Consider the following 26,287-nt stretch of genomic DNA (forward strand, 5'->3'; position numbering starts at 1 on the left):
TATTAACTTCCCCCCCCCCTGTGTTTGCTTCAAGGTCAGTCTCCCTCTAGCTAATTATTCCTTCATTTTCTCTTTATTTAATTAACTTTATCACTTTCTCTCACAATTCCGCCGAGCGGATAGCACGCTGGACTTGTGATCCTGTGGTCCCGGGTTCGATCCCGAGCGCCGGCGAGAAACAATGGGCAGTGTTTCTTTCACCCTATGCCCCTGTTACCTAGCAGTAAAATAGGTACCTGGGTGTTAGTCAGCTGTCACGGGCTGCTTCCTGGGGGTGGAGGCCTGGTCGAGGACCGGGCCGCGGGGACACTAAAGCCCCGAAATCATCTCAAGATAACCTCAACATCCCTAACTGTACTCACGCCACTGTTATTTTATTCACTGTATTCACTCATTTTATTTGGTTTTATTTTATTTGTATCTTGCTTTTATTTGAGCGATTTGGAACGATTACGCCTCTGTTCACCCAGCAGTCAATGGGTACCTGGGGCCAGATTCACGAAGTAGTTACGCAAGTACTTACGAACCTGTACATCTTTTCTCAATCTTTGGCGGCTTTGTTTACAATTATTAAACAGTTAATGAGCTCCGAAGCACCAGGAGGCTGTTTATAACAATAACAACAGTTGATTGGCAAGTTTTCATGCTTGTAAACTGTTTAATAAATGTAACCAAAGCCGTCAAAGATTGAGGAAAGATGTACACGTTCGTAAGTACTTGCGTAACTGCTTCGTGAATCTGGCCCCTGGTCGTTAAACGATTTGGCGGGTCGTACTCCAGGGATGATTAGGATTAAGGACCTGCCAGAACAAATCCACAAGGGCCGTGACGAGGATACGAACCTGCGTCCGAGAGCATCCCAGACGCTGCCTTAACCCGCCAAACACACACCGAAACTACGACGTTGGTACAACGTTCGAGCAAGTTTTAACACCTCCTAACCAGTTATAACAACCAATATAGCAAGTTGTAACAACGTTCTAATACGTCATAAACACGTTAAGCCAAGATGTAACAACTTTATTACAAGTTGTAACAAGCGGAAAATAGAGACAGTTTCGGTTTGTGTTTCCAGGGAATCGACTGAGCTACGACATGGTCAACCTAACAGTCACCTGCCTGAAACACTATGGGTGCTGCTGGCTGTACTAGAATGTAAGAACTCTCGTATATATCAATAAAGTGACATAAACAAATATTTGTGTTTTCCTTCTCTTGCATTCACTGATTTCTTTCTCTCTGTCATCTCTTCTTTCATTCCTGTCTTTATTATCTACTTGATATATTTTGTTCTTGGTTTTTCTTTTGACATATTTCAATATTTTGTCCTTCTATCTTTCCACGATTATTTCATTTCTCTCCTGCTTTCTTTTTTTATTATTTTCATTTCTTTCTTTCTTCCTTTGACTCCTCCCTTCATTTATGTCTTCGTATAATCGTGTCTTCCTATATTTTCCTTCGTTTTTCACCTTCATTCCATTCCTCCTTCATTCATGTATTTCCTTTCTAAATTCCTTGCTTTCTACTTTCATTACTGCCTTCAGGGATTCATTACTTTTCTGTTTTCTGTCTTTTCCTCCCTCCTCCCCGCTAGTGGCTTCTGCAACCTCCTGTTACGCCGAGCAGTTCGTCCTACTTGCCTAACCTCGCCTTGCTTGCTTCCTTGCGTAACGCCGTTTTCTTTTTCATTTGCGTAACGCCGTTTTCTTTTTCAATTGCGTAACACCGTTTTCTTTTTCATTTGCGTAACGCCGTTTTCTTTTTCATTCGCCTAACGCCGTTTTCTTTTTCATTTGCGTAACGCCGTTTTCTTTTTCAATTGCCTAACACCGTTTTCTTTTCTATTTGTGTAACGCCGTTTTGCTTTTGGTAATTTCCGTGAAATGTGATTGTTTGAATAATTTGGGTGAATCATGGGATTGTTATATATATATATATATATATATATATATATATATATATATATATATATATATATATATATATATATATATATATATATATATATATATATATATACTCACATGATAACACTAATGCAATAGTGAATTTTGCCTCAGTGGTTTAATTGCCTGAGTAATTAACCTAATGATTAAGTGGTGGTCATTGTAGGTTACTAATGAAGCCTTAACTCGAAAAAAATGTTCTTTTAGTGTATGTTAATGTAATCCCTAATCCCCTCTCTCATCTCCCAACCTGGGGGGGGGGAGCTCCACGCCAATCTGTACTTCTGAGCTGTGATTGGTGCGATGGAAGGTAACAGTGGTGCTTCTGAGCGCTGATTGGTGCGTTGGAAAGTCAGAGTGGTGTTTCTGTGCCCTGATTGGTGCAATGGAAAGTCAGAGTGGTGTTTCTGTGCCCTGATTGGTGCAATGGAAAGTCAGAGTGGTGTTTCTGTGCCCTGATTGGTGCAATGGAAAGTCAGAGTGGTGTTTCTGTGCCCTGATTGGTGCAATGGAAAGTCAGAGTGGTGTTTCTGTGCCCTGATTGGTGCAATGGAAAGTCAGAGTGGTGTTTCTGTGCCCTGATTGGTGCAATGGAAGGTCAGAGTGGTGTTTCTGTGCCCTGATTGGTGCAATGGAAAGTCAGAGTGGTGTTTCTGTGCCCTGATTGGTGCGCCGGAGAGCGGTATTAGCTTTTGAGTGCTGTTTGTTGCGCCCAAAATCCGCTTCACGGCTACAGATTTTTGAGTTCGTGTATCGGAGGTTCGTAATGGCCATTTTATGCGTCGGTTTTTTTCCATTCGAGATCCGGAAAAAGGTTCGGAGGCTCACACGAGGCATTACTGCTTTTACCTTTTGCAGTCGTGGTAGATTAGAATAATGATTGGGGCTTGTACATCCGCGGTGATTATGCTTGAGGATTGGAGCGTTGGGAGTGAACAGCGATGCTCTGAAGGTAGAGTCGTGCATGCTGAGGTCCTCAGCACCAGTGCAGGGGAAGATCCATGCACTGAGTGCATGGGACCAGTGCATGGGAATATTGCTTCTGCAACCATGCGCTCTCTCTCATTGCAACAGTCCACCGAAACGTCAAAATTGCTGGGTTTTATTTAAAAAAAATAAAGCAGCGTAAAATTGACGTTTTCTATGCCTTGGCTTGGATAGGTGAGATGGGTTGCTTGGGTTTGTACGTCCACGGATAGGCAAACATTTGTTTTTTTGACGGAGTTGGTGGCCATACTGTGATTGGCCTTTTTTGGTGGCCGTGCTGTGATTGGCCTTTTTGGTAGCCGTGCTGTGATTGGCCTTTTTTGGTGGCCGTGCTGTGATTGGCCTTTTTTGGTGGCCGTGCTGTGATTGGCCTTTTTTGGTGTCCGAGCTTTGATTAGCCTTTCCCAAATACTACCTTTATTGATTTCTTAAGTCGATAACAGTCTCCGTGGTGTAGTGGTAAGACACTCGCCTGGCGTTCCGCGAGCGCTATGTCATGGGTTCGTATCCTGGCCGGGGAGGATTTACTGGGCGCAATTCCTTAACTGTAGCCTCTGTTTAACGCAACAGTAAAATGTGTACTTGGATGAAAAAACGATTCTTCGCGGCGGGTATCGTATTCCAGGGACCATAGGATTAAGGACCTGCCCGAAACGCTACGCGTACTAGTGGCTGTACAAGAATGTAACAACTCTTGTATATATCTCAAAAAAAAAAAAAAAAAAAAAAAAAAAAAAAAGAGGCGTTTGTTGTTCGTTGTTCTCTTAAGTTGCTTGTTCAAACTACTGTATAACTACACAATTGCTGGTTCCCGTGTTTACAGTGTCACGGTGTTCACGGACCTCTCTCATTGGCCAGTTTAAATTCTGAACGTTATTTTATTGGTTGGTTTAAATTCTGATGGCTATGTTATTGGTTGGTTTAAATTCTGATGGCTATGTTATTGGTTGGTTTAAATTCTGATGGCTATGTTATTGGTTGGTTTAAATTCTGATGGCTATGTTATTGGTTGGTTAAAATTCTGATGGCTATGTTATTGGTTGGTTTAAATTCTGATGGCTATGTTATTGGTTGGTTTAAATTCTGATGGCTATGTTATTGGTTGGTTTAAATTCTGATGGCTATGTTATTGGTTGGTTTAAATTCTGATGGCTATGTTATTGGTTGGTTTAAATTCTGATGGCTATTTTATTGCTGGTTTAAATTTTCATGGTTACTTTATTGGTTAGTTTAAATTCGCGTCGCTTATTGGCTAAAAAAAATCATAGCTTATAATTCTGATGTTGTGAGCCTTCGCCTCGCAATTGGCGAATTACGATAAAATACACTTGTCAATTCCCTATTCGCGAATTGGTGTATGTTTTAATTAGCTTTGTCAGCCAAAAGTCCCGGGGCGTAATGCGTAATTCTCTGCCCTGATTGGCTTCCACAAACTGCTATGTTTCTAATTCTTCAAAGTGATTGGTTGCCCCCGAATTGATGGCGGGTAATCCTTATCGCTGATTGGCTCAGGTAATTTTTCCGCCGCTGTCTTATCGACTTTGATTGGTTCGCTTTAGAGAAAAAATTTAATGTAGTTTTTAATTTGTATTGACTTGCCTACACCCACTGGTTTAGAACACCTGCCTACACCCACAGGTTTAGAACACCTGCCTACACCCACAGGTTTATAACACCTGCCTACACCCACAGGTTTAGAACACCTGCCTACACCCACTGGTTTAGAACACCTGCCTACACCCACAGGTTTAGAACACCTGCCTACACCCACAGGTTTAGAACACCTGCCTACACCCACAGGTTTAGAACACCTGCCTACACCCACAGGTTTAGAACACCTGCCTACACCCACAGGTTTAGAACACCTGCCTACACCCACAGGTTTAAAACACCTGCCTACACCCACAGGTTTAGAACACCTGCCTACACCCACAGGTTTAGAACACCTGCCTACACCCACTGGTTTAGAACACCTGCCTACACCCACAGGTTTAGAACACCTGCCTACACCCACAGGTTTAGAACACCTGCCTACATCCACAGGTTTAGAACACCCTCCTACACCCACAGGTTTAAAACACCTGCCTACACCCATAGGTTTAGAACACCTGCCTACACCCACAGGTTCAGAACACCTGCCTACACCCACAGGTTTAAAACACCTGCCTACACCCACAGGTTTAGAACACCTGCCTACACCCACAGGTTCAGAACACCTGCCTACACCCACAGGTTCAGAACACCTGCCTACACCCACAGGTTCAGAACACCATCCATCATGTCTCTTCCAATATAACCAACTTCCTTGTCAAGAAAACCAATAAATTCTTCGAATATTCCGTCCCTGGCGGCTGGCTAGCAGGGTTGTCCCTATATATATATATATATATATATATATATATATATATATATATATATATATATATATATATATATATATATATATGTTCAGGAAGGAAAGCTTATTCAAAAACACATAAATAAGCTTTTTATCAAGCTCCCTGGAGGCATAACTGCCGACATTTTTCTTTGTCTTTGTCAAGAAACAAAGACACTTGGCGGCGACTATATCCCCCCCCCCTCTCTCTCTCTCTCTCCCTCTCTCTCTCTCTCTCTCTCTCTCTCTCTCTCTCTCTCTCTCTCATCCTCCCTTCCTCTTTACCATCTTCCCCTCCCTCTTTTTCTCTCTCCCTTCTATCTGTCTCTTTCTGTATGTGTGTGTGTTCATCTCTCCCTCTAGCTTCCTGAAAAGTAATTTCGGGAAATTAAATCTACCATAAAGTGAAGCACGTGGGGGTGCAAGAGACTCGGAGCCAGAGTGATCTCCTGGCGGCAGACATGTCGAGCGCTTAACTTGATATTACAGACCACTGAGCCTCCGACCAGAGCCTCCGACCAGAGCCTCCGACCAGTGCCTCCGACCAGAGCCTCCGACCAGAGCCTCCGACCTGAGCCTCCGACCAGAGCCTCCGACCTGAGCCTCCGACCAGAGCCTCCACCGTGCCTCGGGCGCCAGGCTCCCTCCACCCCGCCATCACTCGCTAATTGTGTTAGGAGCCTCTATGTAATGAAATGGATTTGGAGATGCCAGTCATTCACACATACATATACACATTGGGAAGACGGGACACCACGAGCATAGCTCTCATCCCTGTAACTACACTTAGGTAATTATACACACATATATATATATATACACTCATAAATTTACATGTGTAGTCATTGTGGCTGTGGGGAGTTTGCAGCAGCATAGGTCCTTGTGAGGGGTTAGCATAGAGTATATAACAGGTTTATTTAAAGTCTTCATGTTTAGTTAATGTTAAGTTTATAGATATTTATCTTCTTACGTGCAAATAAATGGGATTGTCATTATTTAAGTGTGAAGAAAGTTTAACTTATGATAAGTTTCTCAGAAGAGCCTTCAAGTTCAGTGCATGAACTTAAATGAATCACAATTGAGCTTAACTGATTCATGACTGAACTTAGCTGGTTCACGACTGAAGTTAACAGATTCACCACTGAACTTAACTGTTTTACCACTGAACTTAACTGCTTCAAAACTGAACTTAACTGGTTGATAACTGAATATAAATTTACAATTAGTAAGAGATTGAAATTGAAATAAGTTTATAGAGGTAAAATACACACAAAGGGATGAGGTAGCTCAAGCTATCCTCACCCCGTTCAGTACATCGTGTTAATACATACATAGACACACATCACAAGCAATAAACGTATTACCGAACATTTTGAGATAGTAAGAGATTGACTAACAATTAGCAAAATACAATTTCTAATAACACCGCACCAATTCAAGGGATAACAGACAGACTCCTGCGACATAGACACCCAGGAGACATTAACACGAACACCAGTAGTAGCTGTAGCTTGCTTGTACGATCAGGGTAGTTCTGCTGTTTACTGGTGCTTCACGTGTCATAGGCAGTTTTTTTTTTTTTTTTTTTTCCACAGACGTGGCCAGACATTTACAATGCTAACCAGAATATATACATTTTCTTCTGTCCTCCATGGACAGGGTTAGAGAAGTGTTAAACATATAGTTCAAGGGTTTATTGAACACTCAACCACAGAAGGTGATTCGGTGCTTTTAAAATGCTAAGCTAACCTACATACGTAATAACATAGATACACAGATTTACGTATGCCCTACATAAAGTGTTCGATGTGTCTTTTACATAGTGTCATTAATGTACATTCACAAAGGTGAAATGTAATCTCATAGGCAGTGACAGGGGATTCGAACACTTGGGATTAAGACTTTTGCCGATTCGTACGTTTATATTTACATAATGTTACGCTTGTTTGTGAATCTTACTGGTTGTTAAGGTGTCAATTGTTGCCCTCGGAGGCGGCTAGTTTATTGTGCACCCCATGATGGCTCGTTCAGAGTAGCTGAATCTAAAACAACAACAACAACAGCATCTTATTTCTAGCTTTTTATCGGGCAGCCGATTCCAAGATGACCGCCTGGCATCTAAGTGGTTGGATAATTAACAAACAATGCAATTATATAGAATGACCCTTCCCCCCCCCCTGGGGCCCCATTTTCCCATTTTCATGGAATATTCCTACCCCCCCCCCCCTCCTCACACTCCCTTTTCCCTAACATACCTCCCTCTCCCCTTTCCCGTGTATTCCCCTCCCACCTCCTCTTCCATACCCGACGCTGCTTCCAATGTGCACGTCTTTCCGCCCCCCCTTCTCTTCTTGCAGCTCTTAACCTGTTCCAGTATTCTCCCTTCCATTATCTCCCCCCCCCTTTTCCTTCCTGACCCTACCTGCCCTTTCTCATGCCTCCTTTACCTTACCTACCCCTTCCTTTCTCTCCCTAACCTTACTTGCCCCCTTTCATTCCCTTCCATTCCCTTTCCTACCTTACCTCTCCTTCCTCCTTGCCTTCCCTCCCCTTCTTTTTTCGTTTTATTCCTTCGTATCCCCTTCCATTCCTTGCCTGGCGTCCCTCCCCTCTCCGCGAGCGTCCAGTGTTGATAATTAAATCAGCCCCGTGCAGGGAAAGTCCATAAGAGTTATATAATATGTACGGCAGTGTGACCGGGAGAGAGAGAGAGAGAGAGAGAGAGAGAGAGAGAGAGAGAGAGAGAGAGAGAGAGAGAGAGAGACGGTAGAGAGAGACAGAGAGAGAGTGAGAGAGAGACGGGAGAGAGAGAGAGAGAGAGAGAGAGAGAGAGAGAGAGAGAGAGAGAGAGAGAGAGAGAGAGAGAGAGACAGAGAGAGAGACAGAGAGAGAGACAGAGAGAGAGACAGAGAGAGAGAGAGAGAGAGAGAGAGAGAGAGAGAGAGAGAGAGAGAGAGAGAGAGAGAGAGAGAGAGAGAGAGAGACAGAGAGAGAGACAGAGAGAGAGAGAGAGAGAGAGACAGAGAGAGAGTCTCAGGAATCTGTACATCAGTTGATTGACGGTTGAGAGGCGGGACCAAAGAGCTAGAGCTCAACCCCCGAAAGCACAACTGGAGGAGTACACACACACACACACCTCACTTTCTGGAGTCTAAGAGCATCACCCATCTTCCTGCCCAGCTCGTTTTTTAATCTCTTTTGTCCCCTCTTTCTCCCCCTCTTTTCCTTTCTTCTCTCTCTCTCTCTCTCTCTCTCTCTCTCTCTCTCTCTCTCTCTCTCTCTCTCTCTCTCTCTCTCTCTGTCTCTGTCTCTGTCTCTCTCTCTCTCTCTCTCTCTCTCTCTCTCTCTCTCTCTCTCCTTCCCTCTGCCCAAGGTGTCCTCCTTGGTGTCCGTGTGGAGGCGCCCTGTGTGGTCAACAAGTCCCCCTCCTCCTCCTCACACCTCACCACTCACACCGCTCCTGCCTCACTCTACAGCAAACAATGCAATTACCGTCTAGTTGCCTCAGCCAATCAGCTTCGCCCTCTTAACCCTCTCTGACGTTACTCCTACAAAGGCCGGATGCGAGGCTACGAATATTATGCAACCGGCTATGTGGAGAGAGAGAGAGAGAGAGAGAGAGAGAGAGAGAGAGAGAGAGAGAGAGAGAGAGAGAGAGAGAGAGAGAGAGAGAGAGAGAGAGAGAGAGACATATGAACAGACAGAGGATTAGACGACCCAAAGACGACTGAGGAGCGACTGAGCACTGGACGACAGAAGTGGGCCTTCACAGTGCGCATCAAGGAATACTCTGATTGGTTAGGAGAGTCACGCCCGCGGAGGATGGTGATTGGCTGAGTGTGTTTGATACTTGATGCAAGTGGACGTTGATTGGCTGAGTGTATTTGATGCTTGATGCATGAGGACGATGATTGGCTGACGATATTTGCTTGTATGAAGGATGCTTGTGTCATATCGAGAAGGGAGTTAGAGAGAGAGGATGTATATGATCAGAGATGGTGATGATGGTGATGATGATGAGATGGTGAATACCTGAACACTTTTTAGTAATATGTTGACGATCTTACTGTTTATAAAAGACTTTTTGGGGTTTATTTCTGATTATGGGAAGTCTAACAAACAGGAAATATGACTTTGTTGATCAATGTTGATCAAATGTATTACTCGCTCTGTATCTGTCAGGTTAAGGTTATGACAGGTTAAGTCCCCTGATGGCCAGGACTCGCAGAGCCCCTAACTAGTCCCTTACGAGACCTGCACTTCGTGCCTCGACCCTGAGAGCGTGGTCGGTATTTACTAAACAGCTTAGGAGCTCTGAAGGCACGAGGCTGAGAACGATTTCAGAGCGCAACGGAGCTCATAGAGCGTTTAATAAATGTAAACAAAGCCACCAGGCCTGTTGGAAGATCCACAGGTTTCGTCAGTGCGTGCGTATATGCTTAATGAATCGCGGGGAATGCTGTTTAGCGGAAGGGAAGTAATGTAGCCTTGGTGACACTTAGACCGTGTAGAGTATTAGGAAGCTGTGTGCTTGGCAGGTCCCCACGTTGCTGTGACCGAACCTACTGAAATTGAAATTGAAATAAGTTTATTGAGATAAAATACACACAAAGGGATGAGGTAGCTCAAGCTCTTCTCACCCCCGTTCAGTACAACGTGTTCGTACATATATAGACACACATCACAAGCAATAAACCTATTACCGAACATTCTGAGAGATAAACATGTCTTACCGGACCTTCTGTTGTCCGCCTCCGTTGTGAACGTTGCTGGGTCAGTAGCTCAGCGCCGCTGTGTACAACTGTCTGGTCTTCCCGGGGCTACATGCCTCTTCTTGCTAGAAGGAACAAGGTACCAAAGTGTCTTATGTGAATCTGCAAGATTACGTTGATTATTCTGAGATATGTTGACGACTGTCTCCTGGAGCTACTGGTACCAAACTTGGTCAAAGTCCCCCTTTGTGTTTTCTATGAGGGGAGAGAGGACAGGTATTCAATCTGTTGGGTGTCTGGGGTGGTGTCTAGGCACAGAGGCTGCATGAGGCCCCGCCCGCCAAGCACATCCAGCTAAGTGCATCTAGGTGAATACAGACTGCCACAGTGTAGATATATCAGCTTGAATTTCCAGTGTGGACCCCGCACGCCCTCTGCCGCCCACTACAGTGTAGTAGTAACTGCCAGTGTGGGCCCCTCACGCCCTCTGCCGCCCACTACAGTGTAGTAGTAACTGCCAGTGTGGGCCCCGCACGCCCTCTGCCGCCCACTACAGTGTAGTGGTCCGTCATGACGTGATCCAGATGTCACTAAGACCGGTGAACACAAACGTGTTGAGGTAAAAGACTTCGACCTAATTATTTCCCGTCTATTCCTATATATTTCCGTGTGTGTACAGGCTCGGGTACATGGTTGAGTGTCTTGGTCTGAGAGAACAAGTAAAGCACAGCTCGGCGAGACAGTGTCTGAGCGGGTCACTGTGTCTGTGTGTCACTGTGTGTGTGTGTGTCTGTGTGTGTGTGTGTGTGTGTGTGTGTGTGTGTGTGTGTGTGTGTGTGTGTGTGTGTGTGTGTGTGTGTGTGTCTGTGTGTGTCACTGTGTGTGTGTCTGTCTGTGTCACTGAGTGTGTGTGTGTGTGTGTGTGTGTGTGTGTGTGTGTGTGTGTGTGTGTGTGTGTGTGTGTGTGTGTGTGTGTGTGCGTGTGTGTGTGTGTGACTCTGTGTACTCTTGTCTGTTTAATCCACATATATAACCATATTTGTCTCCGTTTTCTATTAATAACAAGAGAAAATAGGAATAATTATCCGATGTCTGCAGTAATTTCACGTAAGAGTCATATGATTGATTTTCCTTCGGCAGAGATGGCGCTGATACTGTTGCTATATTTCCTATCTTATTACAAAACTAAATATTACGTCTCGCTCTCTTCTTGTGTGTTAAGAAATATATATTATCCATCTATATTGGAGAATGTCTGTTAAAGGCTGGAGGCCAGACACTTGGAGCTCGCCTTACCCAACTTTGCAGGGAGATTGGCAGCGGGTGGGGGAGTGCCATAGGCTGGTCGGGGACGCCACCGTTGCTCCTACTAAAAGGATAGGGAGTGGGGAAGGGGTAATGGGGAGGCTTGCCTAGCTACTCACACGAAATCTGTCTAAGGCAGCTGGTCGAGTTCCTAGGAATTGTTTACTTGGCGTTATCTTTGAATCTACAAAACTTAAGCTAGATCTATGTATCCCCATCTCTTTTCTTCATATTACATTGTCTGAGAAGAGAGAAATTACTGACTCTCACGGGCATGAAAGCAACAGTATGAAAAGCTATGATTTGTTTAGATCCGAAACCTATGTATATGGGCAGCAGAAAGCGTCCACCAGACTTTGCGACACAGTAGTTGCCAGGATCAGGTTGGGCTACCGGTACCTGTGGCAGGTGGATCCAGGTGGGTCCAGGTGGGCCCAGGTGGGTCCAAGTGACACATTTACCCAGTCCTGAGCACCCCAGGTGCAAACTCTGTGAGCAAGAGCTGGGGTCATGACCTCACACTACATTATTAAGAGTCCAGTCATTAGACGCTTCAGACCTGCCTCTATGAGGTACCTGGAGCTTTACAATTACTTTATAAACTCGCGTGTTCATAAGCATGTCCTAAAAATGCACCCCAAAATTTCCCAGTGCAAGTTAGTGATCACATGGTCCTGTACAACTATCCTCCTGCGAGATGGGGGACACTTTTGAGCATGACTTAGCTAGGTCTTGACACACTATGTACCTTACCTTGAAGTGCTTCCGGGGCTTAGCGTCCCCGCGGCCCGGTCGTCGACCAGGCCTCCTGGTTGCCGGACTGATCAACCAGGCTGTTGGACGCGGCTGCTCGTAGCCTGACGTATGTAACCCATACATATAGTCAAGGGTTGCTGCATAAATGCAGATGTGCCTAAATATGTTAAAAATGGAATAAATATAGAGCAAGGACTTGTTATTTTTACAAGACATTAAACAGATTTTAAAGGTCCACAACACCTCACAAAGTCCCACAATACTGAGTGTTTATCTTTTTTTTTACATTTGTTTTGCCTCATAATTGTATTTCTTCGCGTTAGTTTTGTGAGAGTGAAGGAGAGGGTGGCGGAGGTGACTCTCACCAGAGGCACTCACTATTTTTAGCTCTCACTGACGGGACGACCTGCAGTCTTGTCTTGGCTCGTCTCCCCTTACTTCTCTCTCTCTCTCTCTCTCTCTCTCTCTCTCTCTCTCTCTCTCTCTCTCTCTCTCTCTCTCTCTCTCTCTCTCTCTCTCTCTCTCTCTCTCTCTCTCTCTCTCTCTCTCTCTCTCTCAGGCAATTCTGGTTAATGCCTCTATAGTCATTAGTCCAGGAAATTAAGGATGTTTTTCAGCTCCGGTTGGAAGACAATGAGGGTCGGTGGTGTTGAGGCGTGACCCCCTTGATGTCACGTGTAGATACTCACAAATGTCTGGTTCTATGTGTACATGTAGTACTTATGTGTCCTGTGTACATATGTTTGTCTATGTGGTTACATACGTATGTGTCCCCCCCTGTGTACTTGTGTGTGTGTCTTTTAACGTATGTGTGTTTGTATGCACTGTGTACATGTGTGTGTGTTTTCATTGATATGGGTGCACAAATTTATGTTTGTGTGTGTGTGTGTGTGGTGTAAACATACATGTGTTAATGTGTGTTGACATGTATGTTTGGATGCACATGTGTAGGTTTATGTGTGTAGGAGAGTGTGCACAACTCGTGGGATGATCCCCCATCCATCCAGCCACCAGCCACCAGCCATCTGTTGATGCTGGTGGATTCTAGTTCGAATAAAATTCCATTTAAGAGTGTAATGACCATTAGGGCCCCTTCCCCTGACCCCCCTCCCCTTCTTCCCTCCCTTTCCGGCCCTTTGTGTCGATGGGGGGAGGAGGGGTCACCAGTGGCCCTACGGGAATTGGTTGGAAAAGGTTAAAAGGTCATGGTCAGCATTAGGAAGTTTTGAAGGGCAATAATATTGGCTTGGAAATGAACTCGAGGCGTATGTTTCTTTTGTGTGTTTCTCCTGTGCTAGAACTTTTTGTTTGGGTTTGAATAGACTTGGGTGTATGTTGGTGTGTGTGTGTAGATGTGATACTGGTGTTGTTGTCGTCCTACGTGCCTTGTCTTGGAGCCTGGTCCACCCACTTGCATCCTCTTGGAGCCTGGTCCACCCACCTACACCCTCTTGGAGCCTGGTCCACCCACCTACACCCTCTTGGAGCCTGGTCCACCCCACCTACACCCTCTTGGGTCCTGGTCCACCCCACCTACACCCTCTTGGAGCCTGGTCCACCCACCTACACCCTCTTGGGTCCTGGTCCACCCACCTACACCCTCTTGGAGCCTGGTCCACCCCACCTACACCCTCTTGGAGCCTGGTCCACCCCACCTACACCCTCTTGGAGCCTGGTCCACCCACCTACACCCTCTTGGAGCCTGGTCCACCCACCTACACCCTCTTGGAGCCTGGTCCACCCACCTACACCCTCTTGGAGCCTGGTCCACCCCACCTACACCCTCTTGGAGCCTGGTCCACCCCACCTACACCCTCTTGGAGCCTGGTCCACCCCACCTACACCCTCTTGGAGCCTGGTCCACCCCACCTACACCCTCTTGGAGCCTGGTCCACCCACCTACACCCTCTTGGAGCCTGGTCCACCCACCTACACCCTCTTGGAGCCTGGTCCACCCCACCTACACCCTCTTGGAGCCTGGTCCACCCCACCTACACCCTCTTGGAGCCTGGTCCACCCCACCTACACCCTCTTGGAGCCTGGTCCACCCCACCTACACCCTCTTGGAGCCTGGTCCACCCACCTACACCCTCTTGGAGCCTGGTCCACCCCACCTACACCCTCTTGGAGCCTGGTCCACCCCACCTACACCCTCTTGGAGCCTGGTCCACCCACCTACACCCTCTTGGAGCCTGGTCCACCCACCTACACCCTCTTGGAGCCTGGTCCACCCCACCTACACCCTCTTGGAGCCTGGTCCACCCCACCTACACCCTCTTGGGTCCTGGTCCACCCCACCTACACCCTCTTGGAGCCTGGTCCACCCCACCTACACCCTCTTGGAGCCTGGTCCACCCCACCTACACCCTCTTGGGTCCTGGTCCACCCCACCTACACCCTCTTGGAGCCTGGTCCACCCCACCTACACCCTCTTGGAGCCTGGTCCACCCACCTACACCCTCTTGGAGCCTGGTCCACCCACCTACACCCTCTTGGGTCCTGGTCCACCCACCTACACCCTCTTGGGTCCTGGTCCACCCACCTACACCCTCTTGGGTCCTGGTCCACCCCACCTACACCCTCTTGGGTCCTGGTCCACCCCACCTACACTCTCTTGGGTCCTAGTCCACCCACCTACACCCTCTTGGGTCCTGGTCCACCCCACCTACACCCTCTTGGAGCCTGGTCCACCCACCTACACCCTCTTGGATCCTGGTCCACCCACCTACACCCTCTTGGGTCCTGGTCCACCCCACCTACACCCTCTTGGGTCCTGGTCCACCCCACCTACACCCTCTTGGAGCCTGGTCCACCCACCTACACCCTCTTGGGTCCTGGTCCACCCACCTACACCCTCTTGGGTCCTGGTCCACCCACCTACACCCTCTTGGGTCCTGGTCCACCCCACCTACACCCTCTTGGAACCTGGTCCACCCCACCTACACCCTCTTGGAGCCTGGTCCACCCCACCTACACCCTCTTGGAGCCTGGTCCACCCACCTACACCCTCTTGGAGCCTGGTCCACCCCACCTACACCCTCTTGGAGCCTGGTCCACCCACCTACACCCTCTTGGAGCCTGGTCCACCCACCTACCCCCTCTTGGAGCCTGGTCCACCCACATACATTGTACTTCTCTCTCTTTCTCTCTAATTCTCTACATACCTTTTACCTTCACGACCGCCTCCAAACACAACCAACCTGCAGCACGCCTCTCGCTAGTCTCTTTTCTGCGCCCCTTCCATCACCTCTTCTCTTCTATCCTTCTCCTTCTATCCTTCTCCTTCTCCTTCTTAATTTCAATGGTAAATTTATATAGCATTTGTTCCGAAATATGGAATAACTTTACCATTTGACTGCCGAAGCTGCATCCTCAGTCATGGGGAGAGAGAGAGAGAGAGAGAGAGAGAGAGAGAGAGAGAGAGAGAGAGAGAGAGAGAGAGAGAGAGAGAGAGAGAGAGAGTGTGTGTTAAAACACAAAACACATGGTTACAGTGCCTCCTTTCTCCCTTATAGACAGCCATTACTGCTACACTGTCCCAACTCGTAGATTCTCTTAACGCCTTGGCTCTACAGTGCTACAGGGACTGACTTTGTGTGAATGATAGTGTCTGGGTTATCATTGTGCTGACCTGGCTTTATTGAGTAGGCGGCCCTAAGGAACTTTTATCTGTGTTGTCTTGTTTTACATAATAATAGTGTTACGACCTTCCTGTATATGGCAGTGTTAAAGTTACTCGGATCTTCCACAGATGGTGGTGTTAAATTAGTCATTTCTTCCACAGATGGCAGTGTTAGGTTGCTAATCTCTCCCACAGATGGCAGTGTTATATCACTAATGTCTCCAACAGATGGCAGTGTTAAGCTATGAATCTCTCCGACAGATAGCAGTGATATATCACTAATGTCTCCAACAGATGGCAGTGTTAAGCTACGACTCTCTCAAACCAAGGACAATATTATGTTGTGAATCTCTCCAAAAGATGACAGTGTTAAGCAGTGAATCAGTCCGACAAAGAACAATATTAAGTTGTGAATCTCTCCGACAGATGGCAGTGTTAAGCTATTAATCTCTCCGACTATGGACAATATTAAGTTGTGAATCTCTCCGACAGATGGCAGTGTCACAAGACAACCGCTGGCAGAAAGATGCCGCCGACCAGAACTTCGACTACATGTTTAAACTTCTCATCATCGGCAACTCGTCGGTGGGCAAGACCTCCTTCCTCTTCCGCTACGCTGACGACTCCTTCACCTCGGCCTTCGTCAGCACCGTCGGCATTGACTTCAAGGTCAAGACGGTCTTCAGGAACGACAAAAGAGTGAAGCTGCAGATTTGGGTAAGTCCCGAAGCCATTGATATACAAGGCTGTTGTTGTTGGTGGTGTTTTAGCTATTGATAACTTTATTATCGGAATTATAATTATTCAAATTATATCATTGGAGCTAAAAAATTAGGTGTCTTTTTAGTATATATATATATATATATATATATATATATATATATATATATATATATATATATATATATATATATATATATATATATATATATATATATATATGACAATGTCAGACCACGGAGGAAAATGAAACAGGAATTTCCTTAAGTACTTTCGTATATTAAATACATCTTCAGAAGGAATGAATCTAATGATGTATTTAATATACGAAAGTACTTAAGGAAATTCCTGTTTCATTTTCCTCCGTGGTCTGACATTGTCACATTCTTAATCACGTGTTTATTTTCGTGATATACACACATATATATATATATATATATATATATATATATATATATATATATATATATATATATATATTGGTGTATACTGGCAGCAGGTTTTCTTTCAAACATGTTTCATTGAATATGACAGCATATTCTGTATTTATTATTTTCTGGTTTAGGGCTTCTATCCCTCTAACTATTTTCTTAGCATCAGGGCTTAATTGGAATAGGAGTTCTCCAAAACTCATTTTCGTACTTTTAAGGTGAAGAAAAGAAGTGATTTACTATAGAGTGTATTACACTTATTTGTATAATTTGCACGACGTTTCGAACCTCCATGGTTCATTCTCAAGTGAACAATCTTACAATACTAGTTGATTTTATACCCGCATTAGGTCAGGTGATAATACAATGAAGGTGAAAAACATGGGGGGATACATAAGGGATAAACATAGGGGCTGCAGAAGGCTTATTGGCCCATACGAGGCATCTCCTATCTAAACACAAAGATTAATCCAGTGTAATTGGCCTGTTATGTTGGACATTGTCTTCTGTGTTGGCATCGATATGTTCTTGTCTTGTCCTTACTCTCATGGTGGGTAGAGTAAATAGTTCCGTGATTTGGGTGTTCATGGTAGGTCGCTCTATTCTTATGTGAATTGCCTCAAGAATTTGTAATCTTCTTGAATCTTGGGTTTTATCTATTATGCAAGTATTCTTGTTCAACATTTCTCTTGTTAGAGTAATGTCATGGGCTTGTCTCATGTGATTCCTAGGGGCACCAGATTGAAGATGGCATGTCAAACGCCTCGTCAGCTTGGTCGACGTCATACCTATGTACTTACATTGAAGGTTACATCCTTCGTGGGGGCAAGTGTACATGTATACAACGCTTGACTGCTGTAGAGGGTTCTCCGTCGGCTTCGGGCTGTTTTTGATAAGGAGTTCGGAAGTCTTCTTGGTTTTGTAGAATATTATCAGGTTTATGTTTTGGTTAGGAGTAGTGCTTTTTACTCCTTTACGGATTATTTCTTTCATTATTCTTTCCTCTTTTATATGTTCACTGTGCATGGTTGATTTGTAATATAATTTTATTGGGGGTGTTGTGGTTTCTGTTCTAGGTTCTGAATTATACCAACGGTCCAAGTGTCTTCTTATAGCAGCGTTTATTTCCGCGTTGCTATATCCGTTGTTCACCAATACCTGAGTTACTCTTTCAAACTCTCTACTCACGTTGCTCCATTCAGAGCAGTGGGTAAGCGCTCGACGAATATAAGCATTGAGAACACTGGCTTTGTATCTTTGGGGGCACTCACTTCTACCGTTCAGGCATAATCCTATGTTGGTGGGCTTGGTATATACGTTGGTGCTTAAAGAGGTTCCTGTTTTTGTTATTAGTACATCCAAGAATGGCAGATTTCTGCCATTCTTGGATGTACTAATAACAAAAACAGGAACCTCTTTAAGCACCAACGTATATACCAAGCCCACCAACATAGGATTATGCCTGAACGGTAGAAGTGAGTGCCCCCAAAGATACAAAGCCAGTGTTCTCAATGCTTATATTCGTCGAGCGCTTACCCACTGCTCTGAATGGAGCAACGTGAGTAGAGAGTTTGAAAGAGTAACTCAGGTATTGGTGAACAACGGATATAGCAACGCGGAAATAAACGCTGCTATAAGAAGACACTTGGACCGTTGGTATAATTCAGAACCTAGAACAGAAACCACAACACCCCCAATAAAATTATATTACAAATCAACCATGCACAGTGAACATATAAAAGAGGAAAGAATAATGAAAGAAATAATCCGTAAAGGAGTAAAAAGCACTACTCCTAACCAAAACATAAACCTGATAATATTCTACAAAACCAAGAAGACTTCCGAACTCCTTATCAAAAACAGCCCGAAGCCGACGGAGAACCCTCTACAGCAGTCAAGCGTTGTATACATGTACACTTGCCCCCACGAAGGATGTAACCTTCAATGTAAGTACATAGGTATGACGTCGACCAAGCTGACGAGGCGTTTGACATGCCATCTTCAATCTGGTGCCCCTAGGAATCACATGAGACAAGCCCATGACATTACTCTAACAAGAGAAATGTTGAACAAGAATACTTGCATAATAGATAAAACCCAAGATTCAAGAAGATTACAAATTCTTGAGGCAATTCACATAAGAATAGAGCGACCTACCATGAACACCCAAATCACGGAACTATTTACTCTACCCACCATGAGAGTAAGGACAAGACAAGAACATATCGATGCCAACACAGAAGACAATGTCCAACATAACAGGCCAATTACACTGGATTAATCTTTGTGTTTAGATAGGAGATGCCTCGTATGGGCCAATAAGCCTTCTGCAGCCCCTATGTTTATCCCTTATGTATCCCCCCATGTTTTTCACCTTCATTGTATTATCACCTGACCTAATGCGGGTATAAAATCAACTAGTATTGTAAGATTGTTCACTTGAGAATGAACCATGGAGGTTCGAAACGTCGTGCAAATTATACAAATAAGTGTAATACACTCTATAGTAAATCACTTCTTTTCTTCACCTTAAAAGTACGAAAATGAGTTTTGGAGAACTCCTATTCCAATTAAGCCCTGATGCTAAGAAAATAGTTAGAGGGATAGAAGCCCTAAACCAGAAAATAATAAATACAGAATATGCTGTCATATATATATATATATATATATATATATATATATATGCGGAAAATCCACAGAGAAATATGAAATGAGGTGAACGTTTCGGCTTTGTTAAAGCCTTTGTCAACACCAGACTGACAAAGGAGAAGGGAGAAGGGGGAGATGAGTGCACTAACCACCTCACTATTAGTACACTTTCTCGGAATTATTATCCCAGACTTTCTCCAGCAGACGCCTTCCCAGACTTTCTCCAGCAGACTCCTATCCAGACTTTCTCCAGCAGACTCCTTCCAAGACTTTCTCCAGCAGACTTCTTCCCAGACTTTCTCCAGCAGACTCCTTCCCAGACTTTCTCCAGCAGACTCCTTCCCAGACTTTCTCCAGCAGACTCCTTCCCAGACTTTCTCCAGCAGACTCCTTCCCAGACTTTCTCCAGCAGACTCCTTCCCAGACTTTCTCCAGCAGACTCCTTCCCAGACTTTCTCCAGCAGACTCCTTCCCAGACTTTTTCCAGCAGACTCCTCCCCAGACTTTCTCCAGCAGACGCCTTCCCAGACTTTCTCCAGCAGACGCCTTCCCAGACTTTTAATTAACAGTTTCTTGCCCACCGCTGAGCCGGGCTGCTGCTGCTGTTCTACATAGCCTTCCCGGCTTGGTGCCTTCTTTTGATAATTACTTGAGTTGCTGTTGTTGTTGCTGCTGCTGTTACTGCTGGTGTTACTGCTGCTGTTACTGCTGTTGTTGTTGCTGCTGTTGCTGCTGCTGCTGTTGCCGCTGTTGTTACCTTAGCATTGTCTTCAGGCTGTCTCTAAGACAATCCTATATTCGACTCCCTTGTTAAAGCACTAACGATACGTTCCTTGTACGTTAAGACTGTGCACTGTTTGAATTCCACCTTTGCTACGGAAGGTTCTAAACACAGCATTATATATCTCAGCTATATAATGTTTCCACGTGATTGTATTCTCCCAGCGCCGTGCCCCTCATATCCCGTGCCGGTGGTACATAGTCGTGTTGGCTTAATGCATCTTACTCTTAATTACCCTACGTTACTTGGCAACGTTGACACCTGCCTCGTTCCGTTAGATCCTTCTTAACTGGTTCCTGTTATCCTTATACAGAAGACATTAACCCACAGGATTATTTCCACGACTCTTTATATATGTTTATAACTGCTTGGAAAAGTTTGATTTTATTTACTTAAAGTATCCAAGTGGTTGGGCACCATTCCTTCCCCCCCCCCCCGAGTCCCATCCCAAATCCTTATCCTGACCCCTTCCCAGTACTATATAAGTCGTAATGGCTTGGTGCTTTCTCCTGATACTTACATACTTACTTAAAGCCATTTTGGGTCATGGTTAAACATATTGACCTATTTAGCCTATTGAATGGCTTGGTTTACATGGGCTTCGTGGTTTACTTTGTCCTCGATGCTGGGTAGCTGAGCTGATGGAGTAAACTCGCATTCAGTTGTTGACAGGTGTGCAGACACCTGGCACTCCAGGTGGGTAAGGAACGAGGAGGAGATAGCGAAAATACACTATCTAAATTCCCCCCTCCCCCCCCCCCCGGGGGTCTATAATGTAATTATCTGGAGTGGGCTTGAGGTTGATGTCAAACGAGGTGAGGCAAGACTTGTCTAGATGGAGGGTTTGGGAGGTGGTTGGGTTGTTTGTGGAGGGTTTGGGAGGTGGTTGGGTTGTTTGTGGAGGGTTTGGGAGGTGGTTGGGTTGTTTGTGGAGGGTTTGGGAGACGGTTTGTTTGCTACCACAGACGTGGCCACACATTTACAATGCTAACCAACATATATATATTTTCTTCTGTTCTCCATAGACACGTTTAGAGATCTGTTAAACATATAGTTCAGTGATTTATTGAACAATCAACCACAGAAGGTGATTGTGGTGCTTTTAAATTGCTAATCTAACCTACATGCATAAATACATATATTTATGGTGGGAGGTGACAGAAGGTGAGAGATGGTAGGAGGTAATTGGCTGACAGTCTAGTATCAACTCTACAGTAGTGGAAAGTCTGGTGTCAACTGTACATTACTTGAAGGTCTGGTGTCAACTCTTGAGTCAGTCGGAAGTTGGGTGTCAAAGAGTTCCGCCTCAGATGAGGTCTCCTGGGAAATCAGGTGCAGGTCTTCCGTGGAGCCTCGGTCACATGTGAGGGTGAAGGAGGCTTCCTCCCCTGGGCCAGGTGCTGGCACCTACAGGTGGAAGACCAGGCTGGGAGGTGGCACCTACAGGTGGAAGACCAGGCTGGGAGGTGGCACCTACAGGTGGAAGACCAGGCTGGGAGGTGGCACCTACAGGTGGAAGACCAGGCTGGGAGGTGGCACCTACAGGTGGAAGACCAGGCTGGGAGGTGGCACCTACAGGTGGAAGACCAGGCTGGGAGGTGGCACCTACAGATGGAAGACCAGGCTGGGAGGTGGCACCTACAGGTGGAAGACCAGGCTGGGAGGTGGCACCTACAGGTGGAAGACCAGGCTGGGAGGTGGCACCTACAGGTGGAAGACCAGGCTGGGAGGTGGCACCTACAGGTGGAAGACCAGGCTGGGAGGTGGCACCTACAGGTGGAAGACCAGACTGGGAGGTGGCACCTACAGGTGGAAGACCAGGCTGGGAGGTGGCACCTACAGGTGGAAGACCAGGCTGGGAGGTGGCACCTACTGGTGGAAGACCAGACTGGGAGGTGGCACCTACTGGTGGAAGACCAGGCTGGGAGGCGGCACCTACAGGTGGAAGACCAGGCTGGGAGGTGGCACCTACTGGTGGAAGACCAGGCTGGGAGGTGGCACCTACTGGTGGAAGACCAGGCTGGGAGGTGGCACCTACAGGTGGAAGACCAGGCTGGGAGGTGGCACCTACTGGTGGAAGACCAGGCTGGGAGGTGGCACCTACTGGTGGAAGACCAGACTGGGAGGTGGCACCTACTGGTGGAAGACCAGGCTGGGAGGTGGCACCTACTGGTGGAAGACCAGGCTGGGAGGCGGCACCTACAGGTGGAAGACCAGGCTGGGAGGCGGCACCTACAGGTGGAAGACCAGGCTGGGAGGCGGCACCTACAGGTGGAAGACCAGGCTGGGAGGTGGCACCTACAGGTGGAAGACCAGGCTGGGAGGTGGCACCTACAGATGGAAGACCAGGCTGGGAGGTGGCACCTACAGGTGGAAGACCAGGCTGGGAGGTGGCACCTACTGGTGGAAGACCAGGCTGGGAGGTGGCACCTACTGGTGGAAGACCAGGCAGGGAGGTGGCACCTACAGGTGGAAGACCAGGCTGGGAGGTGGCACCTACTGGTGGAAGACCAGGCTGGGAGGTGGCACCTACTGGTGGAAGACCAGGCTGGGAGGTGGCACCTACAGGTGGAAGACCAGGCTGGGAGGTGGCACCTACAGGTGGAAGACCAGGCTGGGAGGTGGCACCTACAGGTGAAAGACCAGGCTGGGAGGTGGCACCTACAGGTGGAAGACCAGGCTGGGAGGTGGCACCTACAGGTGGAAGACCAGGCTGGGAGGTGGCACCTACAGGTGAAAGACCAGGCTGGGAGGTGGCACCTACAGGTGGAAGACCAGGCTGGGAGGTGGCACCTACAGGTGGAAGACCAGGCTGGGAGGTGGCACCTACAGGTGAAAGACCAGGCTGGGAGGTGGCACCTACAGGTGGAAGACCAGGCTGGGAGGTGGCACCTACAGGTGGAAGACCAGGCTGGGAGGTGGCACCTACAGGTGAAAGACCAGGCTGGGAGGTGGCACCTACAGGTGGAAGACCAGGCTGGGAGGTGGCACCTACAGGTGGAAGACCAGGCTGGGAGGTGGCACCTACAGGTGAAAGACCAGGCTGGGAGGTGGCACCTACAGGTGGAAGACCAGGCTGGGAGGTGGCACCTACAGGTGAAAGACCAGGCTGGGAGGTGGCACCTACAGGTGAAAGACCAGGCTGGGAGGTGGCACCTACAGGTGGAAGACCAGGCTGGGAGGTGGCACCTACAGGTGAAAGACCAGGCTGGGAGGTGGCACCTACAGGTGGAAGACCAGGCTGGGAGGTGGCACCTACAGGTGAAAGACCAGGCTGGGAGGTGGCACCTACAGGTGGAAGACCAGGCTGGGAGGTGGCACCTACAGGTGAAAGACCAGGCTGGGAGGTGGCACCTACAGGTGGAAGACCAGGCTGGGAGGTGGCACCTACAGGTGAAAGACCAGGCTGGGAGGTGGCACCTACAGGTGGAAGACCAGGCTGGGAGGTGGCACCTACTGGTGGAAGACCAGGCTGGGAGGTGGCACCTACAGGTGGAAGACCAGGCTGGGAGGTGGCACCTACTGGTGGAAGACCAGGCTGGGAGGTGGCACCTACTGGTGGAAGACCAGGCTGGGAGGTGGCACCTACAGGTGGAAGACCAGGCTGGGAGGTGGCACCTACAGGTGGAAGACCAGGCTGGGAGGTGGCACCTACTGGTGGAAGACCAGGCTGGGAGGTGGCACCTACTGGTGGAAGACCAGGCTGGGAGGTGGCACCTACAGGTGGAAGACCAGGCTGGGAGGTGGCACCTACTGGTGGAAGACCAGGCTGGGAGGTGGCACCTACTGGTGGAAGACCAGGCTGGGAGGCGGCACCTACAGGTGGAAGACCAGGCTGGGAGGTGGCACCTACTGGTGGAAGACCAGGCTGGGAGGAGCACCTACTGGTGGAAGACCAGGCTGGGAGGTGGCACCTACTGGTGGAAGACCAGGCTGGGAGGCGGCACCTACAGGTGGAAGACCAGGCTGGGAGGTGGCACCTACTGGTGGAAGACCAGGCTGGGAGGTGGCACCTACTGGTGGAAGACCAGGCTGGGAGGTGGCACCTACTGGTGGAAGACCAGGCTGGGAGGCGGCACCTACAGGTGGAAGACCAGGCTGGGAGGTGGAAGACCAGGCTGGGAGGTGGAAGACCAGGCTGGGAGGTGGAAGACCAGGCTGGGAGGTGGAAGACCAGGCTGGGAGGTGGCACCTGGTCCAATGTCCCTCCCTTCTTATTCCGGAGGATTTTGTCCAACTGTAATTTGAACTCGAAAACTGGTGTTCAGAGTTTCAGAGATGTTTAGTTTTATTTCCCTATCTGGTCTGGTTTAATGTATTATAATTGTATTCTGTATTCTAAGTTTTTTGATGAGATCAGTCACATGATGAGTTCTTTGTAGAGGAACTTATCCGGAGTCACTCAGTCTTCTCTGTTGCGATAGTTGACAGTTGTGGGTTAAGTTTGTCTAATAGAAGAACTGACAAGAATATTATCGAGAAGTTTTGTACAGTGTCGTAGTGCTTGAATGGATGTGAAGGAAGGACCCAATATATTTGTAAGTGTATTAAAAACCATTTTTTTCGGATGTAACCTGTATTCTTTTTACCTACCATCCTACATCAAATTTTCGGAGGTTATGTCTGAAAATTTTGTTTTTAATACACTTACACACATATATTAGGTATTTCTTTCACCTCCAAAAATAGTATTATTTTTGTGTATTATTATTATTATTATTTAGGATAAAATCCCACACTTGTATATTTGTGAAATTCATGTAAGGAATTTACGCCTTTCAAATTTGGGTGTAAATTCCTTACATAAATTTCAGAAATACACAAATGTGGATGTCTCCCTATTTTATTATATCTGTGAGAAGACATTACCATTTCAAATGATTATTATTATTATTATTATTAGTAGTAGTAGTAGTATTAAACAAAGACTACCGAATATAATTACCTTTGCCAACCGCTGTCGTCTTGGGCTGGTCCAGGACCATTAGTGAGGACTGTTATTATAGACATTCCCAGCCCAGTGTTGGTGTGTAGAGTTATTAGTGGTCACGTGGACACAAGGACAAATGAGAAATATAGTGCGGGATAGTTGTGTAGGAGGTGTTCATGAAGTATGTAAGAGTGAGGTATTATACCCAAGCTGGTAACTCTCACGATGACACTCACACCTGCACAAAACCTTATTGCTTAATATAAAAAATATTGAAGTCACGGGCTCACCATAGCCCGTGCTACCTTGAACTTTTCGTTCCGGGTAGCGAATCTTAAACAACAACAACAACAAATTGAAGTCATTCTGCTAAACTGTTTTTTTTAAATTCATTTACGTGGATAATTATTATAAATTGATGACCTGTGTTCGTAGTTTGCGTGGGATGCGCGTGGATCAAATGGATGGTAATCATGTGATGTTTGCGAGAAGGAAAAGCCGTTAGTATGGTTGTAAATACTAAGATATAAACTGGCGTGTAGCGAAGACCATCAGGCGGGAGTGAAGTGTGAGAGTGAAGGATGCTCTCAGCGGGATGAGTCGGGCCCCCTCTACTGCCAGTCTTGGCCCAGGGTCAGGTCCTGGCTGGGCCCAGGTGCACTACCTGCTGCTGCCTCACAACCCCCAGGGTCAGGTCCTGGCTGGGCCCAGGTCCACTACCTGCTGCTGCCTCACAACCCCCAGGGTCAGGTCCTGGCTGGGCCCAGGTGCACTACCTGCTGCTGCCTCACAACCCCCAGGGTCAGGTCCTGGCTGGGCCCAGGTCCACTACCTGGTGCTTCCTCACAACCCCCAGGGTCAGGTCCTGGCTGGCCCCAGGTCCACTACCTGCTGCTCCCTCAAAACCCCCAGGGTCAGGTCCTCTCTAGTTCCACCTGGACTGGTCTTAATCTAGGACACAGAACCTGCTAGTCACTGGCATCCACGAGGCTTTCCAAATCTTAAGTCCTCATTAAGGGATGTTTGTAAGGTTTACTATGTCGTTAAGTAACGTACTAAGAAGCACTCCGG

At 47.0% G+C, this 26,287-nt stretch overlaps 2 protein-coding genes across 7 annotated transcripts in view; both read left to right on the top strand.

The window, feature by feature from the left end:
• Rab3 (RAS oncogene family member Rab3) overlaps positions 1–26,287 on the top strand; it is a 145,104-nt gene that overhangs the window by 77,375 nt on the left and 41,442 nt on the right. For all 6 annotated transcript variants that reach the window (XM_069333431.1, XM_069333429.1, XM_069333430.1 and 3 more), the window contains one exon: positions 16,198–16,422. In XM_069333431.1, the coding sequence (XP_069189532.1) occupies positions 16,198–16,422 (225 nt within the window). The remainder of the gene's footprint in view (positions 1–16,197; positions 16,423–26,287) is intronic.
• Positions 1–26,287, top strand: part of Tim9a (translocase of inner membrane 9) — a 225,468-nt gene that overhangs the window by 39,426 nt on the left and 159,755 nt on the right. The gene's annotated exons all lie outside the window — the stretch shown is intronic.

This window comes from Procambarus clarkii, chromosome 29 (genome assembly GCF_040958095.1).
Source record: "Procambarus clarkii isolate CNS0578487 chromosome 29, FALCON_Pclarkii_2.0, whole genome shotgun sequence".
NCBI lineage: Eukaryota > Metazoa > Arthropoda > Malacostraca > Decapoda > Cambaridae > Procambarus > Procambarus clarkii.